General features: G+C 35.7%; 1 protein-coding gene across 7 annotated transcripts in view; it reads left to right on the plus strand.

The window, feature by feature from the left end:
• The window catches only part of SHOC2 (SHOC2 leucine rich repeat scaffold protein), an 85,164-nt gene that overhangs the window by 15,318 nt on the left and 52,148 nt on the right, over window positions 1–17,698 (plus strand). For 5 of the 7 annotated variants that reach the window (XM_069567087.1, XM_069567086.1, XM_069567088.1 and 2 more), the window contains one exon: window positions 14,547–15,471. In XM_069567087.1, coding sequence (XP_069423188.1) covers window positions 14,769–15,471 — 703 coding nt within the window. In that variant the 5' untranslated portion in view covers window positions 14,547–14,768. Of the gene's footprint in view, window positions 1–11,037; window positions 11,128–14,546; window positions 15,472–17,698 lie in introns of all 7 variants that reach the window. The other 2 variants (XM_069567089.1, XM_069567090.1) reach the window with 1 other exon arrangement.

Genomic DNA, 17,698 nt, shown 5'->3' on the forward strand with positions numbered 1-17,698 from the left:
TTACACTTGTTTGTTAGCTTACAGGTAAGGATAATATGCTTTATTACATGGTTGCATACTTGGCACCTTATGCAGTTCATGGCATTTAGTATATTTTAAATGCTGACTGAATGAAACTATAGTTTTTATATTTATAAAAATTGAAATATTCATATTTGAAGAAAAAGCTGGTTTCTGAACTGCCAGTATTCAGAAATTTGGTTTTATAACTTCAATATGAATCAGATCACTCCAGGCACTTTTGAATATCTCTTGTAAGAGCAGTGTACATTACAGTTCAGATCTGAAGTATTGGCTGTATTTGGTTCCTCATGAACTATTGTGGACTAATTTAATTAGGTTTGATTATTATGTCGCCCTCCTCTAGTATTGTATGTTAGAGTTTTCTTTGTCAGTTTAAAAGTGAACATAACCGAACTATCATCCTCTGTTTCAAAATGAACATAGCTTTTTCTTTCCCCTCTCACTGATTATAAAAGGAGGGAATTCTTCTTGTATATATTTTAAAAAATGATACAAAGATAAATAAAAGTGAAAGCCATTCTTATAACCAAGGATAAACATTGCTATCATTTGATTAAGACTTTACGATTTTTATATATATGTGTATATGAACAATATCATTAAGTTAAAAAATTGAGACAAGAAATACTTTATATATATAATTACCTATATGTGCACACACACACACACATATATATCCTTCATAGGAAGAATTCTCATAACTAGTATATAGTCAAGTAACTCAATAGTAGTGGAATGCTAAACTTAAATTCCTGCAAGAGATCAGGCAGGTAACATAAATGAGTGAACTCAGTAGGGATTATATATGAGATTGTTGAGTTGGAGAGCACCGTGTGGGCACAACTTCTGTTCACCACTAGTTGGTTTTTGTCATTAATAAATGTTGACCCAGTGATACCCACATTTAAAAATTTTTTTTAAATGAGAAGTAGTAGTCTGAATTTGTATGTGAAACTTCCAGTGATTGCTACTGCTACTAAGTCACTTCAGTCGTGTCCGACTCTGTGTGACCCCATAGACGGCAGCCCACCAGGCTTCTCTGTCCCTGGGATTCTCCAGGCAAGAATACTGGAGTGGGTTGCCATTTCCTTCTCCTCCAATGATTAAATATTGGCAAATTAAGAAAAATTAAAACCATGATGAGTATTATACATAATGTAGCTATAGTCTGTATTTTGCCTGAATACCGCAAACAGTGGAAGAATGGAAAGATTTCTTCACCATCACTAATCAAAGAAATACAGATTAGATAATATGTCATTTTTCATATATCAGATTGATAAAAATGAGAAAGAATAATGATTGTCAAGATTGAAAGAGTGTAGATTTATGCATTCTCTTTGGAAGAAGATGGTTTAGAACTACTTATACATATTTTAGTGCTTCTCTGGTGGCTCAGCCAGTAAAGAATCTGTCTGCAATGCAGGATACCAGGGTTCAGTTCTTGGATTGGGAAGATCCCCGGGAGAAGGGAATAGCAACTCACTCTAGTATTCTTGCTGAAAAAAAATCTATGGACAGAAGAGCCTGGTGGGCTATGGTCCAGAGGGTTGCAAAGAGTTGGACACGACTGAGCAGCTAACACTAGCATACATATTTCAAATGCACTTTAGTTTTGACTGAACAGTTCTGTTTTCAGGACCCTGCCTTATGGAAATACTGGTTCCTGTATATGAAGATTTATGTTCAGCGAAGCATTATTTGTGCTACCCACCCCCCCAGAAGGCAAATAGAAATAACCTAAATGTCAGTTGATAAGAAAATGATTAAGTAAATTATGGTGTAGTCATACCACAAATTATAACAATGAAAAGGAATGAAGGATATCTGTGTTCTTGTGTAGAAAGAGTCCACAGTTTGTTGTTGGTGTTGTTCAGTTGCTAAGTTGTGTCTGACTCTTTCTGACCCCATGTGTCCTTCACTGTCTCCCAGAGTTTGCTCAAATTCATGTCTGTTTGAGTCAGTGATGCTATCTAACCATCTTGTTTTCACTGCCCCCTTCTCCTTTTGCCTTCAGTCTTTCCCAGCATCCAGATCTTTTGCAGTTGGCTCTTCGCATCAGGTGGACAAAGTATTGGAGCTACAACAACAGGCCTTCCAATGAATGTTCAGGGTTGATTTCCTTTAGGATTGACTGGTTTGATCTTGCAGTCCAGGGAACTTTGAAGAGTCCATAATTTACTGTTCATCATTTATGTGCAAAATTGTAATTTTATACCTAAATTTATGTGTGTATGCTTATCATTATAAATGTCTGATACTCTATCGTGTGGCACCATAATTTATTGACACTGTTGATGTGCATGTAAGTTATTTCTAATGTTTGGTATTTATATGCACATTTCTTTGAACACTTTTTTGACGTTTGTATTTGTAATGTTGTCTCTAAAGATAAATTCCTTTTGTATATTATACAGTAACATATTAAATATCTGAGCTTTCATAGATACTTTGAAGAAGTACATTTGTCTCTGAGAGTTTGCTGTTTGTAACCTTAGATCTGAGTAAATGTACCTTAGGCATAGTGGTCAAAGAACTAATAAAAAAAATGGCACTGTGTTCAGTTATCTTAGATTCCTTAAGATTTTTAAGGGTAATTTAAGTACTGATTTCTGTCTGGTCAATATATGCTTATGATACAGAGTCCAAAAGATACAGACATAGGCAGCAAATATTTCTCCTACTCTGAGACTTCTGCCTAGTATTTCTTCTACAAAACCACTATCAGTTTTGTGTATACCTCTGTATTTTGTACATATAAGCATATATTTATATTTTCCCATAAATAGCACAATATGCTGTTCTACACTTGGGTTTTTCTCACTTATTTATAATTAATATAATATTTTTGCAGTGCTTTGTATGTTCTAGAGCCTGTTTTAATAAGCATTTTAGTACTTATTACTAATCTTTATCACAGTCTTCATGCCACATCTTGAGAGGTATGTAGTATTATTTTATCCTCCTCTTACAAAGAGATTAACTGAGGCATAGACGCTTTAAGTAAAATGCTAGGTAGTTGGGGAACTGGAAATTGAATTCTAGCAGTCTGTCTACGGAGTTCTAACTATTACCCCGGAAGCTTTACTGTCTCAATTGTGTTCTACCAGTACATGGTTGTTGACCATTCTTTTTAGTAATTACAAAATATTTCATTGAATAAAAAATAATGTATATAACCATGGCCTTGGTGATGGGCATTTAGGTTATTTGAATATATTATTGTTTACATATAGTTCTATGGTGAATATCCTTGTGCTGATATAATCCCTGTGTCATTTTGAACATACAGAATCTGCATGTATTTCAATTTCATCCTTTCACATTTGGGCAGGATGAGGGTGAATCTAGTATTCACAGTTTTATTCTATTCTGTGATCTAATATCAGACTTTTTCCTTTAATGCGTGTGTTTTGTTCATCTGTGTTTATTATAGCTTTATGCTTATTTCCTCGTCTTTTATACCAAAGAGATTAAGATACAGATCAAGCTATAACTATTGAGGTGTACTTAAAGGTATAAAGCAGCATAAAGTATTGTGAAAGTGAAAGTATTACTCACTCAGTCGTCTCTGACTCTTTGTGACCCCATGAACTGTAGCCCACCAGGCTCCCCTGTCCATGGAATTCTCCAGGCAAGAATACTAGAGTAGGTAGCCATTCCCTTCTGCAGGAGATCTTCCCAACCCAAGGCTTAAACCTGGGTCTCCTGCAGTGCAGGTGATTCTTTACCATTTGAGCCACCAAGGAAGCTCTAATATTTGGTAATATTCATCTATGAAGCTGTCTGATTCTGGACTTTTGTTGGTTGAGGATTTTTTGATTACTGATTTGATATCATTCCTGATAATTAGTCTGTTCATATTTTCTGTTTCTCCTTGATTCAGTTGTGAGAGATTATACATTTCTAGGAATTTGTCCTTTTTTTCCTGTGTTGTCCATTTTATTACCATATGATTGTTCATAGTAATCTCTTGTGATCATTTGTTTTTGTGGTGTTGGTTATAACGTCTTTTCCATTTTTTATTTTATTTATTTGGGCCCTCTCTGATGAGTCTGCTTAAAGGTTTAGCAACTTTGTTTATCTCTTCAAAGAACTCACTTTTAGTTTCATTGATCTTTTCCATTGCTTTTTTTTTTTTTTTGCTTTTTAGTCTCTGTTTCATGTATTTTTGCTCTGATCTTTATGATTTCTTTGCTTCTGCTGACATTAAGTAAGTAAATATGTATTAATTGCTCAGTTATGTCTGACTCTTTGGAATCCCATGGACTGTAGCCAGCCAGGCTTGCCTGTCCATGGGATTCTTGAGGCAAGAATGCTGGAGTGGGTTGCCATTCCCTTCTCCAGGGGATCTTCCTGACCCAGGGATTGAACCTGGGTCTCATGCATTGCAGGCAGATTCTTTACCATTTCTGAGCCACCAGACAATGGGTTTTGTTATTTCTTCTTTTTCTAATTCCTTCAAGTGTAAGGTTAGGTTGTTTGAGATTCTTAATGCAGCCTGAGATACGCTTGTATCACTGTTTCCCTCTTAGTGCATTTGCTATGTCCCATAGATGTTGGTTCAGTGTATTTTCATTTATCTGTTTCTTTTCTTTTTTAAAAAATTTTGCCTTGATTTCTTCAGTAATCCACTGATGTTTAGTGTGTTCAGCCTCCATGTATTTGTGTAGTTTTTTCCCCTTGTTGATTTCTATTCTCACAGCCTTGTGATTGTAAAAGTCGCTTGATATAATTTTAGTCTTCCTAAATTTACTGACTTTTTCTTGTGGCCTAGCTTATAGTCTATCCTGGAGAATGTTCATATGTGCTTGAAAAGAATGCTTATTCTGCTGCTCATGGATGGAATGTTCTCTATATATTGGGTTGGCTAAAAAGTTTTTTTTAGTTTTTAAGTAAATGATATATTTTTCATTTTCACCAAGAACTTTACAGAACAACATATTCATGATTTTGTTCCCCTACTTTCTGCCTTTTTTCAGGCAACTTCATAATTCCATCTTCCCAAAACTTTTTATCCTTTTGAGCAAAGAACTATTCAGGTGCCTTTTACAGTCTTCCAGGAAATTAAAGTTTTTTCCATTAAGAGAATTTGTAAAGGCCTAAATTAATAGAAATCCAAAGGAGCAATGTCTGGGGACTATGGTGGATGAATCAGAACTTCCCAGCCAAGCTGTAGCAGATTATATTTACTACTTTTGTCTTTTAAACTGTGGAAAATTCTTCAAGAGATGGGCATACCAGACCACCTGACCTGCCTCTTGAGAAACCTATATGCAGGCCAGGAAGCAACAGTTAGAACTGGACATGGAACAACAGACTGGTTCCAAATAGGAAAAGGAGTACGTCAAGGCTGTATATTGTCACCCTGCTTATTTAACTTATATGCAGAGTACATCATGAGAAACACTGGCTGGAAGAAGCACAAGCTGGAATCAAGATTGCCAGGAGAAATATCCATAACCTCAGATATGCAGATGACACCACCCTTATGGCAGAAAGTGAAGACGAACTAAAGAGCCTCTTGATGAAAGTGAAAGAGGAGAGTGAAAAAGTTGGCTTAAAACTCAACATTCAGAAAACGAAGATCATGGCATCTGGTCCCATCACTTCATGGCAAATAGATGGGGAAACAGTGGAAAGAGTGTCAGGCTTTATTTTTCTGGGCTCCAAAATCACTGCAGATGGTGACTGAAGCCATGATTAAAAGACGCTTACTCCTTGGAACGAAAGTTATGACCATCCTAGATAGCATATTCAAAAGCAGGGACATTACTTTGCTAACAAAAGTCCGTCTAGTTAAGGCTATGGTTTTCCCAGTGGTCATGTATGGATATGAGAGTTGGAATGTGAAGAAAGCTGAGCACCAAAGAATTCATGCTTTTGAACTGTGGTGTTGGAGAAGACTCTTGAGAGTCCCTTGGACTTCAAGGAGATCCAACCAGTCCATCCTAAGGGAGATTAGTCCTGGGTGTTCATTGGAAGGACTGATGCTAAAGCTGAAACTCCAATACTTTGGCCACCTTATGTGAAGAGTTGGCTCATTGGAAAAGACTCTGATGCTGGGAGGGATTGGGGGCAGGAGGAGAAGGGGATGACAGAGGATGAGATGGCTGGATGGCATCACCAACTCGATGGACATGAGTTTGAGTAAACTCCTGGAGTTGGTGATGGACAGGGAAGCCTGGTGTGCTGCGATTCATGGGGTCACAAAGAGTCGGACACAACTCAGCAACTGAAATGAACTGACACGGTTTATCAGTGTGTTATATATTTTCCTTTACCAATGAGACTTTTCCTTTTGTAATTTTCATATTTCTAGTTGTGGCCTTTTGTTTAACATTTCTTACAAAACTGGTTGTGGTGTTGAACTCTTTTAGGTTGTGCTGATCTGTAAAACTTTTGCTCTTTCCTCCAAATCTGAATGAAAGCCTTGCTCAGGAGAGTATTCTTGATTGTAGATTTTTTTCTTTCATATTTTAAAATATATCATGCCTTTCTTTCTCTTCTGGTCTGTGGAGTTTCTGCTGAAAAACAGCTGGTAGTTTTATGTGTATAACTTGTTGCTTTCCCCTTGCTACTTTTAATATTCTCCCTTTATCTCTTTTGCTATTTTAATTACCAGGTATCTTTGATATCTTTGATGTGGTCCTCTTTTGAGTGATCCTGTTTAGAATTCTATGCTTTCTGGACCTGGGTATCTTGTTTCCTTCCCTAGGTTAGGGAAGTAGCCAACTGTTTTGTCCTCAGATATGTTCTCTTTGTCCGTCCCATCCCCCCGCCACCCCCACCCCATACACATTTCTGGGATCTCTGTATGTGAATGTTAGTATGCTGATGTTGTCCTAGAGGTTTCTTAGACTGTCAGTATTTCTTTTTATTCTTTTTTCTTTTCAGCTGTAGTGATTTTTGTTGTTGTTTTTAGCTCACTCCTTTTTTCCTTTTCATCATCTAATCTGCTGTTGTTTCCTTCTAATGTATTTCATTTATGGTATTCTTCATCTCTGTTTGGTTGCCCTTCATATTTTCTAACTCTTTGTTAAATCTCACTGTGTTTATTCCTTCTCCCAAGTTCTTTGAGCATCTCATTACCGTGTACTCTTTATCGGGTAGATTCCTTATCTTCATTTAGTTCTTCTGGGGTTTTAACATGTTCCCCCTCATTTTGCCTGTTTTTGTGCTCAATTGCCTCTGACTCTTTGTGACCCCATGGACTGGAGCCTGTCAGGCTCCTCTGTCCATGGGATTGTCCTTGCAGGAATACTGGAGTGAGTTGCCATTTCCTTCTCCAGGGGATCTTCCTGACTGGGGGGATCGAACCTGTTTCTCCTGTATCTCCTGCATTGCAGGCACACTCTTTATCACTGAGCCACCAGGGAATCCCAGGTTCCTGCTTTTGTGTCTATTTATTCAATAGGTTGGTTACATTTCCTGATCTTGGAATAGTAGCCTTATATAGAAAATGTCTTATAGGTCCCCATAGCACACTCCTCTGTAGTCACCAGAGATTTAAGTTCCAAAAATGTCCTCTGTGTGAGTTCTTTTGGCCTTTGTGTTGTGGTGGGCTACCTTCTGTGGGTACACTGAGATGTGGCTGGCCTGGTTGGTTTTTGTGGAGGCTACTGGCAGCTGGTAGGTAAGGCTGGGTGCTGGCACATTTGGCTCCATGGACAGAGGAGTCCTGTGGTGGTGCTGGCCTGCCAGTGGGTGGGCTGAATCTTTACAGACTGGCTGTGGGGCCACAATAGTTCTGGAACTGATGTTGGCCCACTGGTGAGTGGGGCTGAGGCCCAGAGGATCTTGGGGCTTGTGCTGTCCATCAGTAGGTAAGCCTGAGTCCTGGTGCTAGTGCCAGCCTCCTGGTAGGTAGAGCTGGGTCCTGGAGTCTCTGATTGTGGGGTCTCAGGGTCCCAGACTTGGTGTTAGCCCATTGGTGGGTGGCACTGAGCCCAGGAGGTCATAGTTTTTCTGTTTATCTTTTGGATGTTTGAATTATATTAACTAGTGTTTTCTTCAAGAGCAATTCATAGGAACAATAATCCTTCAGTTCTTACATGTTTAACAATATTTACCTGTTTTTATACTGAACTATATTGTTAGAACTCAGTATTAATTCTTGGTCGTATGTTTTTGTCCTTGAAGACTCTTTACAGTTGATCTACTGTTTTTGCCAGAGTCCCTCCTCCTGTTTGTTTTTAGGTAGCAGTGAGTTTGTGTAAATTCTCAAAGAATTCTCTTTGAATCCTTGAAGTACAATAGTTTCCCCCTTTAAAATCTATGTTTTTCTTTTTTTTCACTTTACAATATTGTATTGGTTTTGCCATACATCGACGTGAATCCGCCACAGGCATACATACACGTGTTCCCCATCCTGAACCCCCCTCTCACATCCCTCCCCATACCATCCCTCTGGGTCATCCCAGTGCACCAGCCCCGGGCATCCTGTATCATGCAAAAAATCTATGTTTTTCAATAGTACTTTTAACCAAATTCCTTTAGATCAGAAATTAGCTAGCAGATATGTACATTTAACATTAGAATACAGGATAGAGACTGAGTTAGGTTATAAGGCGAGTCAAATTTAATATAGCTAGAACTCCTCAAGTCTCTGAACATCCAGTTCCCCCCCTCATTATTATGGGAATAATTCTCTTTGTCCTAGGCAGGAGATAAATAGTTAGAAAATAAGCATGTACTCTTTTTAAATTTTGTATTGGAGTATGGTTGTTTTAAAATACTCTATAAATTTCTCCTGTACAGCAAAGTGAATCAATTATATGTACACATATATTCACTGTTAAGATTCTGTTCCCATATACATCATTACAGAGTATTGAGTAGAGGTCCCTGTGCTATGCAGTAGACTCTTTTTAGTTATCTATTTTATATATAGTAGTGTGTAGATGTCACTCCCAACCTCCCAATTTATCCCTCCCCCACTTCCCTCTTGGTAAATAAAAGTTTGCTTTCTATATCTGTGACTCTATTTCTGTTTTCTAAATAGGTTCATTTATACATTTTTTTTTAAGGTTCCACATGTAGACAGTATCATATGCTGTTTGTCTTTGATTTTCTTCACTCACTATCTAGTTCTGTCCATGTCACTGCAAATGGCATTTTTCAATCTTTTCTATGACTGAGTAGTATTCCATTGTGTGCTATGTATTACATCTTCTATGTTGATGGACATTTAAATTGTTTCCATGACCTGACTAGCATGAATAGTGCTGCAGTGAACATCGGGGTATGTGTATCTTTTTGAATTACGGTTTTCTCCTGATACATGCCCAGGAGTGGGATTGCTGGATCCTGTGACACTATTACTAGAAGGGACTAGTCAGTACTAGTTTTTAATAATTAGTGCATGGGCCACAGATGTATGAGTCAGGCTCTTTTCTAAGTTGAGCTGTGTTATCACTTTCTAGTGGTCAGTTATTGAAACATTCATATATTCTATTAATTGAAAAGTGGAGCTAATTGGTTGTAGAGTTAAACTGTAAGGTACTGAATTAAAATTTATAAAATATATTCTTTTTATCATACTTTCCAGGAAGATACCACTCAGTAGAAAATAATTGAACTTGTTGAAAGTTATATGAATTATGTATTTAGGCATATAATAATACATTATTGGAAGAAATTTCTCATTTGCTCAGAAATTTCTCAATTGCTCAGATTTCTTAATAAACTACTAGTGTGATCTATATGGAGGGAGAATAATTTTGTAAAGATATTTAGATTTTCTACATTGGGTTTTTTAATTTAGCATTTCTTCAGACTGTAGAAAGCATTCCTACCTTTTAAAATCTTGCTCTGTTAAAAATTTTCCTTGATTCCTATGTCAATCCTGATTATTTACATGGTTATGTATAACCCTTTAGTGTATTCTGAAATAGTATAGTGGTTATGACATGGGTTTTGGAGTTGGAACTGTGTTAGCCTTGTGACTTAGTCAATTACGGTCTCTGTGATCTTTGACAAGTTGTTTGATTACTCTTGAGCCTTCGTTTCCTTATCTATAAATGGATGTTAATCTGCCTCAGAATTGTTGCAAGGACTTCATGAGATAAGAGCTAAAAGCATTTAGCACTGTACCTGACAAATAGTAAGTACTAAATAAACATTATCTGCTGCTACCTCTAGTGTTATTATTGTCAGACTCACACCATGCTGTTGGGCAGATAATTTAACTTCCATAAACCTTAGTTAACTCATCTGTTAATGAGAGTAACACTCCTGGGGTGCCTGCTTAACAGATGGTTACTTTGGAAATCAAATATAATCGTGTGATAGTAGTTTATAAATTTCTCAACCTATCTGAACAGAGGTAGCAAGTCTTGTGCCATTAGGACTGGGCAGGTAAAAGCAGAGGCAATGGAGATCTGCTTTTTGGGAAAGGGTTTAACTGAAGACTTGATAACAGATTTGCTATACTGGGACAGATGTAGATACATAAGTTCCTTTCCTGATAAGTCGGGCTCAAAGTGCATATCTGTTTCATCAGTGTTCTCCATGTGATATGTGTAAGATCCTAGATGAAGAATTTGTGGCAGAGTCCAAACTCAAGCTCAGTATCCATGGCCCTTTATGATTTGATCTCAACTTCAATTTCTTTACCTCATTCCCTGGCATTTCCTTTCCTTGTCTCTCTCTCATCAACCAGTATCTTTTTCCAGAGAGAGAGGTAAGCAGTTAAATGAACAGTTTGAGGGTGTATTCTTTTAATTTTTTTCTGTGTTATTACACAGATTTGTAACTCTCACATACATTTATATTTTTATTCAAACAAAAGATGCCAAATTAATCATATTATGAAAAAGCCACATTTTCAAAGTCTTTACTGGATTGTATGCCCATCAGCAGTCTATGAGAGTCTAAGTGTCTCTGTGTCCTCACCAGCACAGTTCTTTTTTTAGTTTTTAATCAGTTTGATAGGTATTGTTTCTCATTGTTTGTTAAATAAATATTCTTTTAATAACTAGAAGAAGATGGCTTTCTAAATCTTTCATACAGCCAGAAGAGGACTCAGAGTTCATTTGCCCATTTGCTTCAAAATGAAAACATAACTTTGGACTCTACTGAAATCCACTTGTCAAACATTGGGTTAGTGTTCTACTTACTTGTCTTTACAACTGCAACTTAGAAGCTACCTTGGAACCACAGCTTAGAAACCACCATCCTGAATTTGATGTTTCTCAATCCTTTTTGTGTCTAAATGTATGTTTTTTTTGGCAAAGAATTAAAGAATTTACACAAGTAGAAATACAAAGGCCCAATAAACATTTGAAAATGAATGTCAAGAAATACAAATTAAAACTATGAGAAGAGGTATAATATTGGTTCAAAGTCAAAAATATTTTTAAAAAGAAAAAAGACAAGACTGTCCATGGTATGATAAATGTGTTCACAAGCCATATGTATTAATTTGTATGTATTAAAACATTATACAGATGGAACCATTCTTTATCATTCTGCAATTTATATGTTTTCTGTCTTTTTAAACTTTTTATTTTATATTGATTGGAATATAGTGGCTGAAAATGTTGTATTAGTTTCAGGAGTACAGCAGAGTGATTCAGTTATACATATATATGTATAGCTACTCTTTGCTGTTTAGGTTGTTACATAATATTGAGCAGAGTAGATTCTTGTTAGTTATCTGTTTTAAATATAACTGTATGTATGTGTCAATCCTAAACTCCCTAGCTGTCTCTTTCTACCACTCTTCCCTGGTAACCATAAGTTCTCCATGAGCCGGTTTCTGTTTTGTAAATAAGTTTATTTGTATCATGTTTTTAGATTCTGCATAGAAGTGATAGCATATTTCACTTTCTCCTTCTGACTTAATTCACTCAGTTTCTGGATCCATCCATGTTTGCTGCTGCAAGTGGCATTATTTCATTCTTTTTAATGGCTGAGTAATATTCCATTGTATTATATATACCACATCTTCTTTATCCAGTCCTCTGTCGTCGAACACAGGTTTCTTCCATGTCTTGGCTGTTGTAAACAGTACTGAAATAGGGGTGGATGTGTCTTTTTGGATTCTAATGCATGCCCAAGAGTGGGGTTGTAGGATCTTATGGTAGCTCTATTTTTAGTTTTAGGAACCTCCATACTATTCTTATTACCATACAGTTCTTAATTAAGTCTATTAAAAAAACATTATTACCATTTTCTTAAAAAAGGTTTTCTGATTAACATTTTCTTATTTTTTGGGTTTGTTTTCAATAGGCCTTTTTTCTTCCCTTCCTCTTTTCTCTTCTCTTTCAGTTTGATGACCATTTTTAGTGTGTTTGGACTGCTTTTTCTTTTTTGTCTGTTTATCGTAGTTTTGGGATTTGTTGTTCCCATGCGGTTTTGATATAGCAGTCTAACATATGTGCAAGGTTGTTTTAAGTTTGCTGGTCTGTTTCCCACCTAGAAAAGTTCCTTTATCATTTGTTGCAAAGCTGGTCTGGTGGTGCTGGTTAGCTTTTGCTTGTCTGTAAAATGTAAAACATTTGATGTCTCTCTCACATCTGACTGAGAGCCTTGATGGGTAGAGTATTCTTTTTTTTTTTTTTTTTAATTTGTTTGGCTGTATCACATCTTAGTAAGATCTTTAGTGGTGACATGTGGGGTCTAGATCCTTGACCAGGGATTGAACCTGGGTCCCTGCACTGGGATTACAGAGTCTTAGCCACTGGACCGCCAGGGAACTCCTAGCATATTCTTGGTTGTAGGTTTTTCCTTTTCATCACTTTAAATATGTCATGCCACTCCCCTTGGGCCTGCAGAGTTTTGCTGAGAAATCAGCTGATAACCATATGGGAATTCACTTGTATGTTATTTATCATTTTTCCCTTGTTGCCTTTTTTTTTTTTTTTTTCCCCTTTAATTACTATGTGTCTTGGCATGTTCTTCCTTGGGTTTATTCTGCCTGAGACTCTCTGAGCTTCCTGGACTTGGGTGACTGTTTCCTTTCTTATGTAAGGGATGTTTTCAGCTATTATCTCTTCAGATATTTTCTCAGGTTCATTCTCTCTCTATTCTCCTTCTGGGACCCCTATAATGTGAATGTTGGTGCATTTAATGTTGTCCAGAGGTCTCTCAGACTGTCTTCATTTCTTTTTATTCTTATTTTTTCTTTTCCATGGCAGTGATTTCCACCATTCTGTCTTCATGTCCCTTATCTGTTCTTCTTCTTCAATTATTCAGCTGTAGATTCCTTCTAGTGTATTTTTTATTTCACTTATTGTATTTATCTCCATTTGTTCTTTAGTTCTTCTTGTTCAGTCACCAAGTCATGTCTAACTCTTTGCAACCCCTTGGACTGCAGCCCTCCAGGCTTCCCTGTCTTTTACTAACCAGTCTGTCGTCTTTCATCTACCTTTCAGAATATTCTGCTAGTTGCTTCATGTGTTTTGTCAGGGTTTTAAGTTACAATTAATGTGAAAAACAGAATACTTTTCTACCTTGTATGGAATTATTATTCTAACTTGTATGGAATCAGAAGTCTTTTATTGTAATTTAAGATTCAGTATTGTAAAGCTTTCACATGCATTTAAGGTAAGACTAGGGAATATATTTAGTATATATGGCTTATTGATATGTTTTTCTAAGTAAATAATTATTAAATGTGATGATCATCAGTCTAGTCTTATGCCAAGAATAGATCTTCTTAGCCTAATGTTGTCTCCCCTTGTATTTTCAACCTTTGTGGGTCATTTTGGTCAGTCATTTTTACCAGTGAACTGTTTCTATTTCTAAGAACCCTTAATCCTTCTCACTGTCAACTGAAAAAGCTACCTTTTCAGTTCCTAGAATAGGCTTCATGGAGATTGCTCTGTTATTGTTTCTCAAAAGGGGTCCGTAGAGCCCCTTTCCTGATATATTTGCTGTTTTCCATATGTATCTCAATTTTGTTCCTTTACTCCACTGCTCTCCATTCTGTCATTATTGCCTTTCAAGTCTTTCCTTTTGCTTGAAACTATTTGTTAATTAGCTGCAGATACAGCAGTTTTACTGTGTTAGTTAGGCATATAGGCAGTGTACCACCATTTTGGAATCTTAGTTCCATTACTTTGCCAAGATCGCAAAGCTGGTTATTTAAAGATATTTCTGTGCCTCAGTTGTCCCTGTGTGTAAGATAGGGATAAGGATTTATCTCAGGGCTGATGTAGAGTTAATGTTTGTAAATTCCTTGCAGTGATGCTTGCTCATAGAAAGCACTTAGGCATTAGCTGCTGTGATGATTTCTCCCATGTTTCATCACTTTAGAATTTTGCAGTTTGATTACTTGTTCCTATCTTACCTTTTCCTGTTAGATTGTAAATTCTTCAAAGTTAGAGTCTGTTTTATTAATTTTTATAGTTTTTTAATGGGTTTTGCAAAGTAGAAGGTGTTCAATAAATATTTATTTACTGTTTCAAATCATAGGAATATAGCAAAATTGTCAGTAAGATTGTTTGCAGCACCAATTTACTTAATATAAATTATAACCTAAAGTAATTTAATACTCTCTCTGTATTATATTTCAGGAATTCTAATGAATCATTGATTGACCAGCACCATTTTACCAGTTGGAATGAGTTGTCAGAAATGGGCATAGTGGTTTTAGATCCAGCATGTAACAGATGGAGATTACTTCTTCAAGCCAACACCTTTTTTGACTGTGTAGGATCTTTGTCTCTTCACCTTTGAATTTCTTTTGTTGGTAAATAAAAGGAGTTCATGTAGTTTTTGCCCTAGCTTGAGTCACCATGAGTAGTAGTTTAGGAAAAGAAAAAGACTCTAAAGAGAAAGATCCCAAAGCACCATCAGCCAAGGAAAGAGAAAAGGAGGCAAAAGCCTCTGGAGGTTTTGGAAAAGAGAGCAAAGAAAAAGAACCTAAGACCAAAGGGAAAGATGCCAAAGATGGAAAGAAGGACTCCAGTGCTGCCCAGCCAGGGGTGGCTTTTTCGGTTGATAATACGATCAAACGGCCAAATCCAGCACCTGGGACTAGAAAAAAATCTAGCAATGCAGAGGTGATTAAAGAGCTCAACAAATGCCGGGAAGAGAACTCAATGCGTTTGGACTTATCCAAGAGGTCTATACACATATTGCCATCATCAATCAAGGAGTTGACTCAATTAACAGAACTTTATTTATATAGCAACAAATTACAGTCCCTCCCAGCGGAAGTGGGCTGTCTAGTAAATCTCATGACACTGGCTCTAAGTGAAAATTCACTTACCAGTTTGCCTGACTCTCTCGATAACTTGAAGAAGCTCCGGATGCTTGATTTACGGCATAATAAACTGAGAGAAATTCCTTCAGTGGTGTATAGGCTAGATTCTCTCACCACTCTTTACCTTCGCTTTAATCGTATAACTACTGTGGAAAAAGACATCAAAAACCTGTCAAAACTCAGCATGCTTAGCATTCGAGAGAACAAAATCAAACAACTACCTGCTGAAATTGGTAAGAGGCCTTGCATTACTTTTATTATTTATAGCATTTATTATGCTAAATAGTTTTGTTGAGTTCTTTTCCGTATCAGAAAGTGTCTCTAATAACTTGCCTAAAAAAAAACAAAAACTAGTTAGTTTCTAAGTTCTGTCTTTAGCTTACTTTAATCGGTTTTGTGATATTAATAGTACATGGTTTGAGATCATTTTATAGACCTAGAAAATGACTTAGAATGTAAATGCAATTGGGCCTTTTCCACACAAAACTAATCTACTTTCATTTTCATTGGGAAATAGTAAATTTGAAGCAGATAAAAACTTTTGCCAAAGTTTTTAGTTGTTACCACCTGCTTTTAAAGTATTTACAGATAGCATTATGTAAGTAAGATGTTTTAAGGCTATGTTTTCCCATTTTCTGAGATTCTTCTTTTTACCTGAAAATGTTTGTTTAAATTCACATCTCTTTTCTACCTAATTTACCGCAAAAGATTGGTATATAAGACTCTTGTGAAGAAGCTGGGTGGTAAGCAAGTTGAAAAAAGTTTTTCATTTTGAAAGTACTTACATGTTCATTAAAAACAATCTAAGGATACAGAAAAGTACAGAGGGAGCTACAGTTAATGTCAACACTTAGTATTTTGATAGCTTTTATTATTTTTACACCTAAAGCTATATGTACTAAAAAAAGGGGGAATGCTTTTAAAAGAATGGATAGTAGGATAAAAAATAGGAAATACAGATGTGTAAACAAGTCAGCAAAAAGTTACTTGTTTGATATTTTTAATTAAAAAAAAATTTTCAGCAACTTTTGGAATATAGTAAACTGTTGATTTACCAGATTTGAGAAATTGATAAAGGTGTTGTCTTTGTAGGCCCTTTTTATGTGAGTTCAAAAAATTGACATAAAAATTGAGTACGTAACTTTTAAAGATAAGTTTCTTTTTTTGTGGGTGAAAGATTTATTCTGAATAAAACAGGTTAGTTAAATATATTGTTGCCTTAAGTGTTGCTCTTATCATGAGAGATAAAAGAAACTTTGTTTTTAGGCTGTGCAGCTTTGTAGAGATATAATACTCTGTGGGCATTTAAAAAATTTTGGTTTAGCTTTGAAAAAGATGTAATTTATATTTTAGGTATGGTATTCTATTATACTTAGCTCTAACCAGACACTTAAAATCTTAATTCAGTTTTGGTTTAATTAAATATTTTTGGAAATCTATGATCAGTTTTCTCAAGCAATGATTTATAAAGTGTGACACTCTTATGAGATATTAAAATATTCCTGAAAATTTGAGTGGAAAGGCTCTTTCCCATGTTTTCAGATAGGAATGTGATTGTTGAATGACTTTTGATTCTGTACTCGATTCGATCAAAATTTGACCTGTTTATGTGATTCATTGTAGAATAGAATCATAAGTTTTGGGGGAATGTAATGCTGAATTTTTAGGTAGAAATATAAAATGTTATTTGCTGTCTGTGTACTTAGTGTTGTTTTGTGCATGTTACACTTCATTCTGAAATGTTGACTTTCATTCATATGAGAGTTTTTCATTAAGGACTTTCTGTAGAAATGTTATCAAATTAGCTGGGAATTAAGAACATTCATTTCTTAAACAGGAAATTATTTCATAGGACTTCCCTAAATTTACTTCACTTTGTTTTTAAGCATATGGATAAAACATTTTTACTATAATGTATTTATTGGCAATTTTTATTTAATTAGAAGGTTGATTTTTGTGGCTGCCTAATCTTTGGACCTTTATTTCTGAATGTGCAGTTTTAAAAATAAACACACTGAATTTGTTTTTTAATGAGTACCCCCCCCCCCAACCATTAGTGACATTGAATTTTGTGGTCTTTTAATTTCTGTAGTTCTATAAAAATAGTAACTTCATAAATGTCATTTATATTCCAGGCAAGGCATCAGATAGAAAGTAAATTGCTTTAAAAAATAAAGTAATATTTCTTATAAGGAATTAAAATTTATAAGGTTTAACTTAGATGTGTGGATTTGGGACAAACCTTGCAGAAGTCTGCATTATGTATTTCCTTATGGGAACAAGAAAATAAAGGTCTAGTAAAAATAAAATAATTGTAATAATAAGAATAGCTGTTGTTTGAGCACAGTATGTCGTATAACATACACTATTCTTTACATGTAACTTTATATCTGTTATCTCATTAAATTCTTATAGTAATCCAATGAAATAAGTACTTGTCTCTTATTGTACTGCAAAAGG

The sequence above is a fragment of the Ovis canadensis genome, chromosome 22 (genome assembly GCF_042477335.2).
Source record: "Ovis canadensis isolate MfBH-ARS-UI-01 breed Bighorn chromosome 22, ARS-UI_OviCan_v2, whole genome shotgun sequence".
NCBI classification, from domain to species: Eukaryota; Metazoa; Chordata; class Mammalia; order Artiodactyla; family Bovidae; genus Ovis; species Ovis canadensis.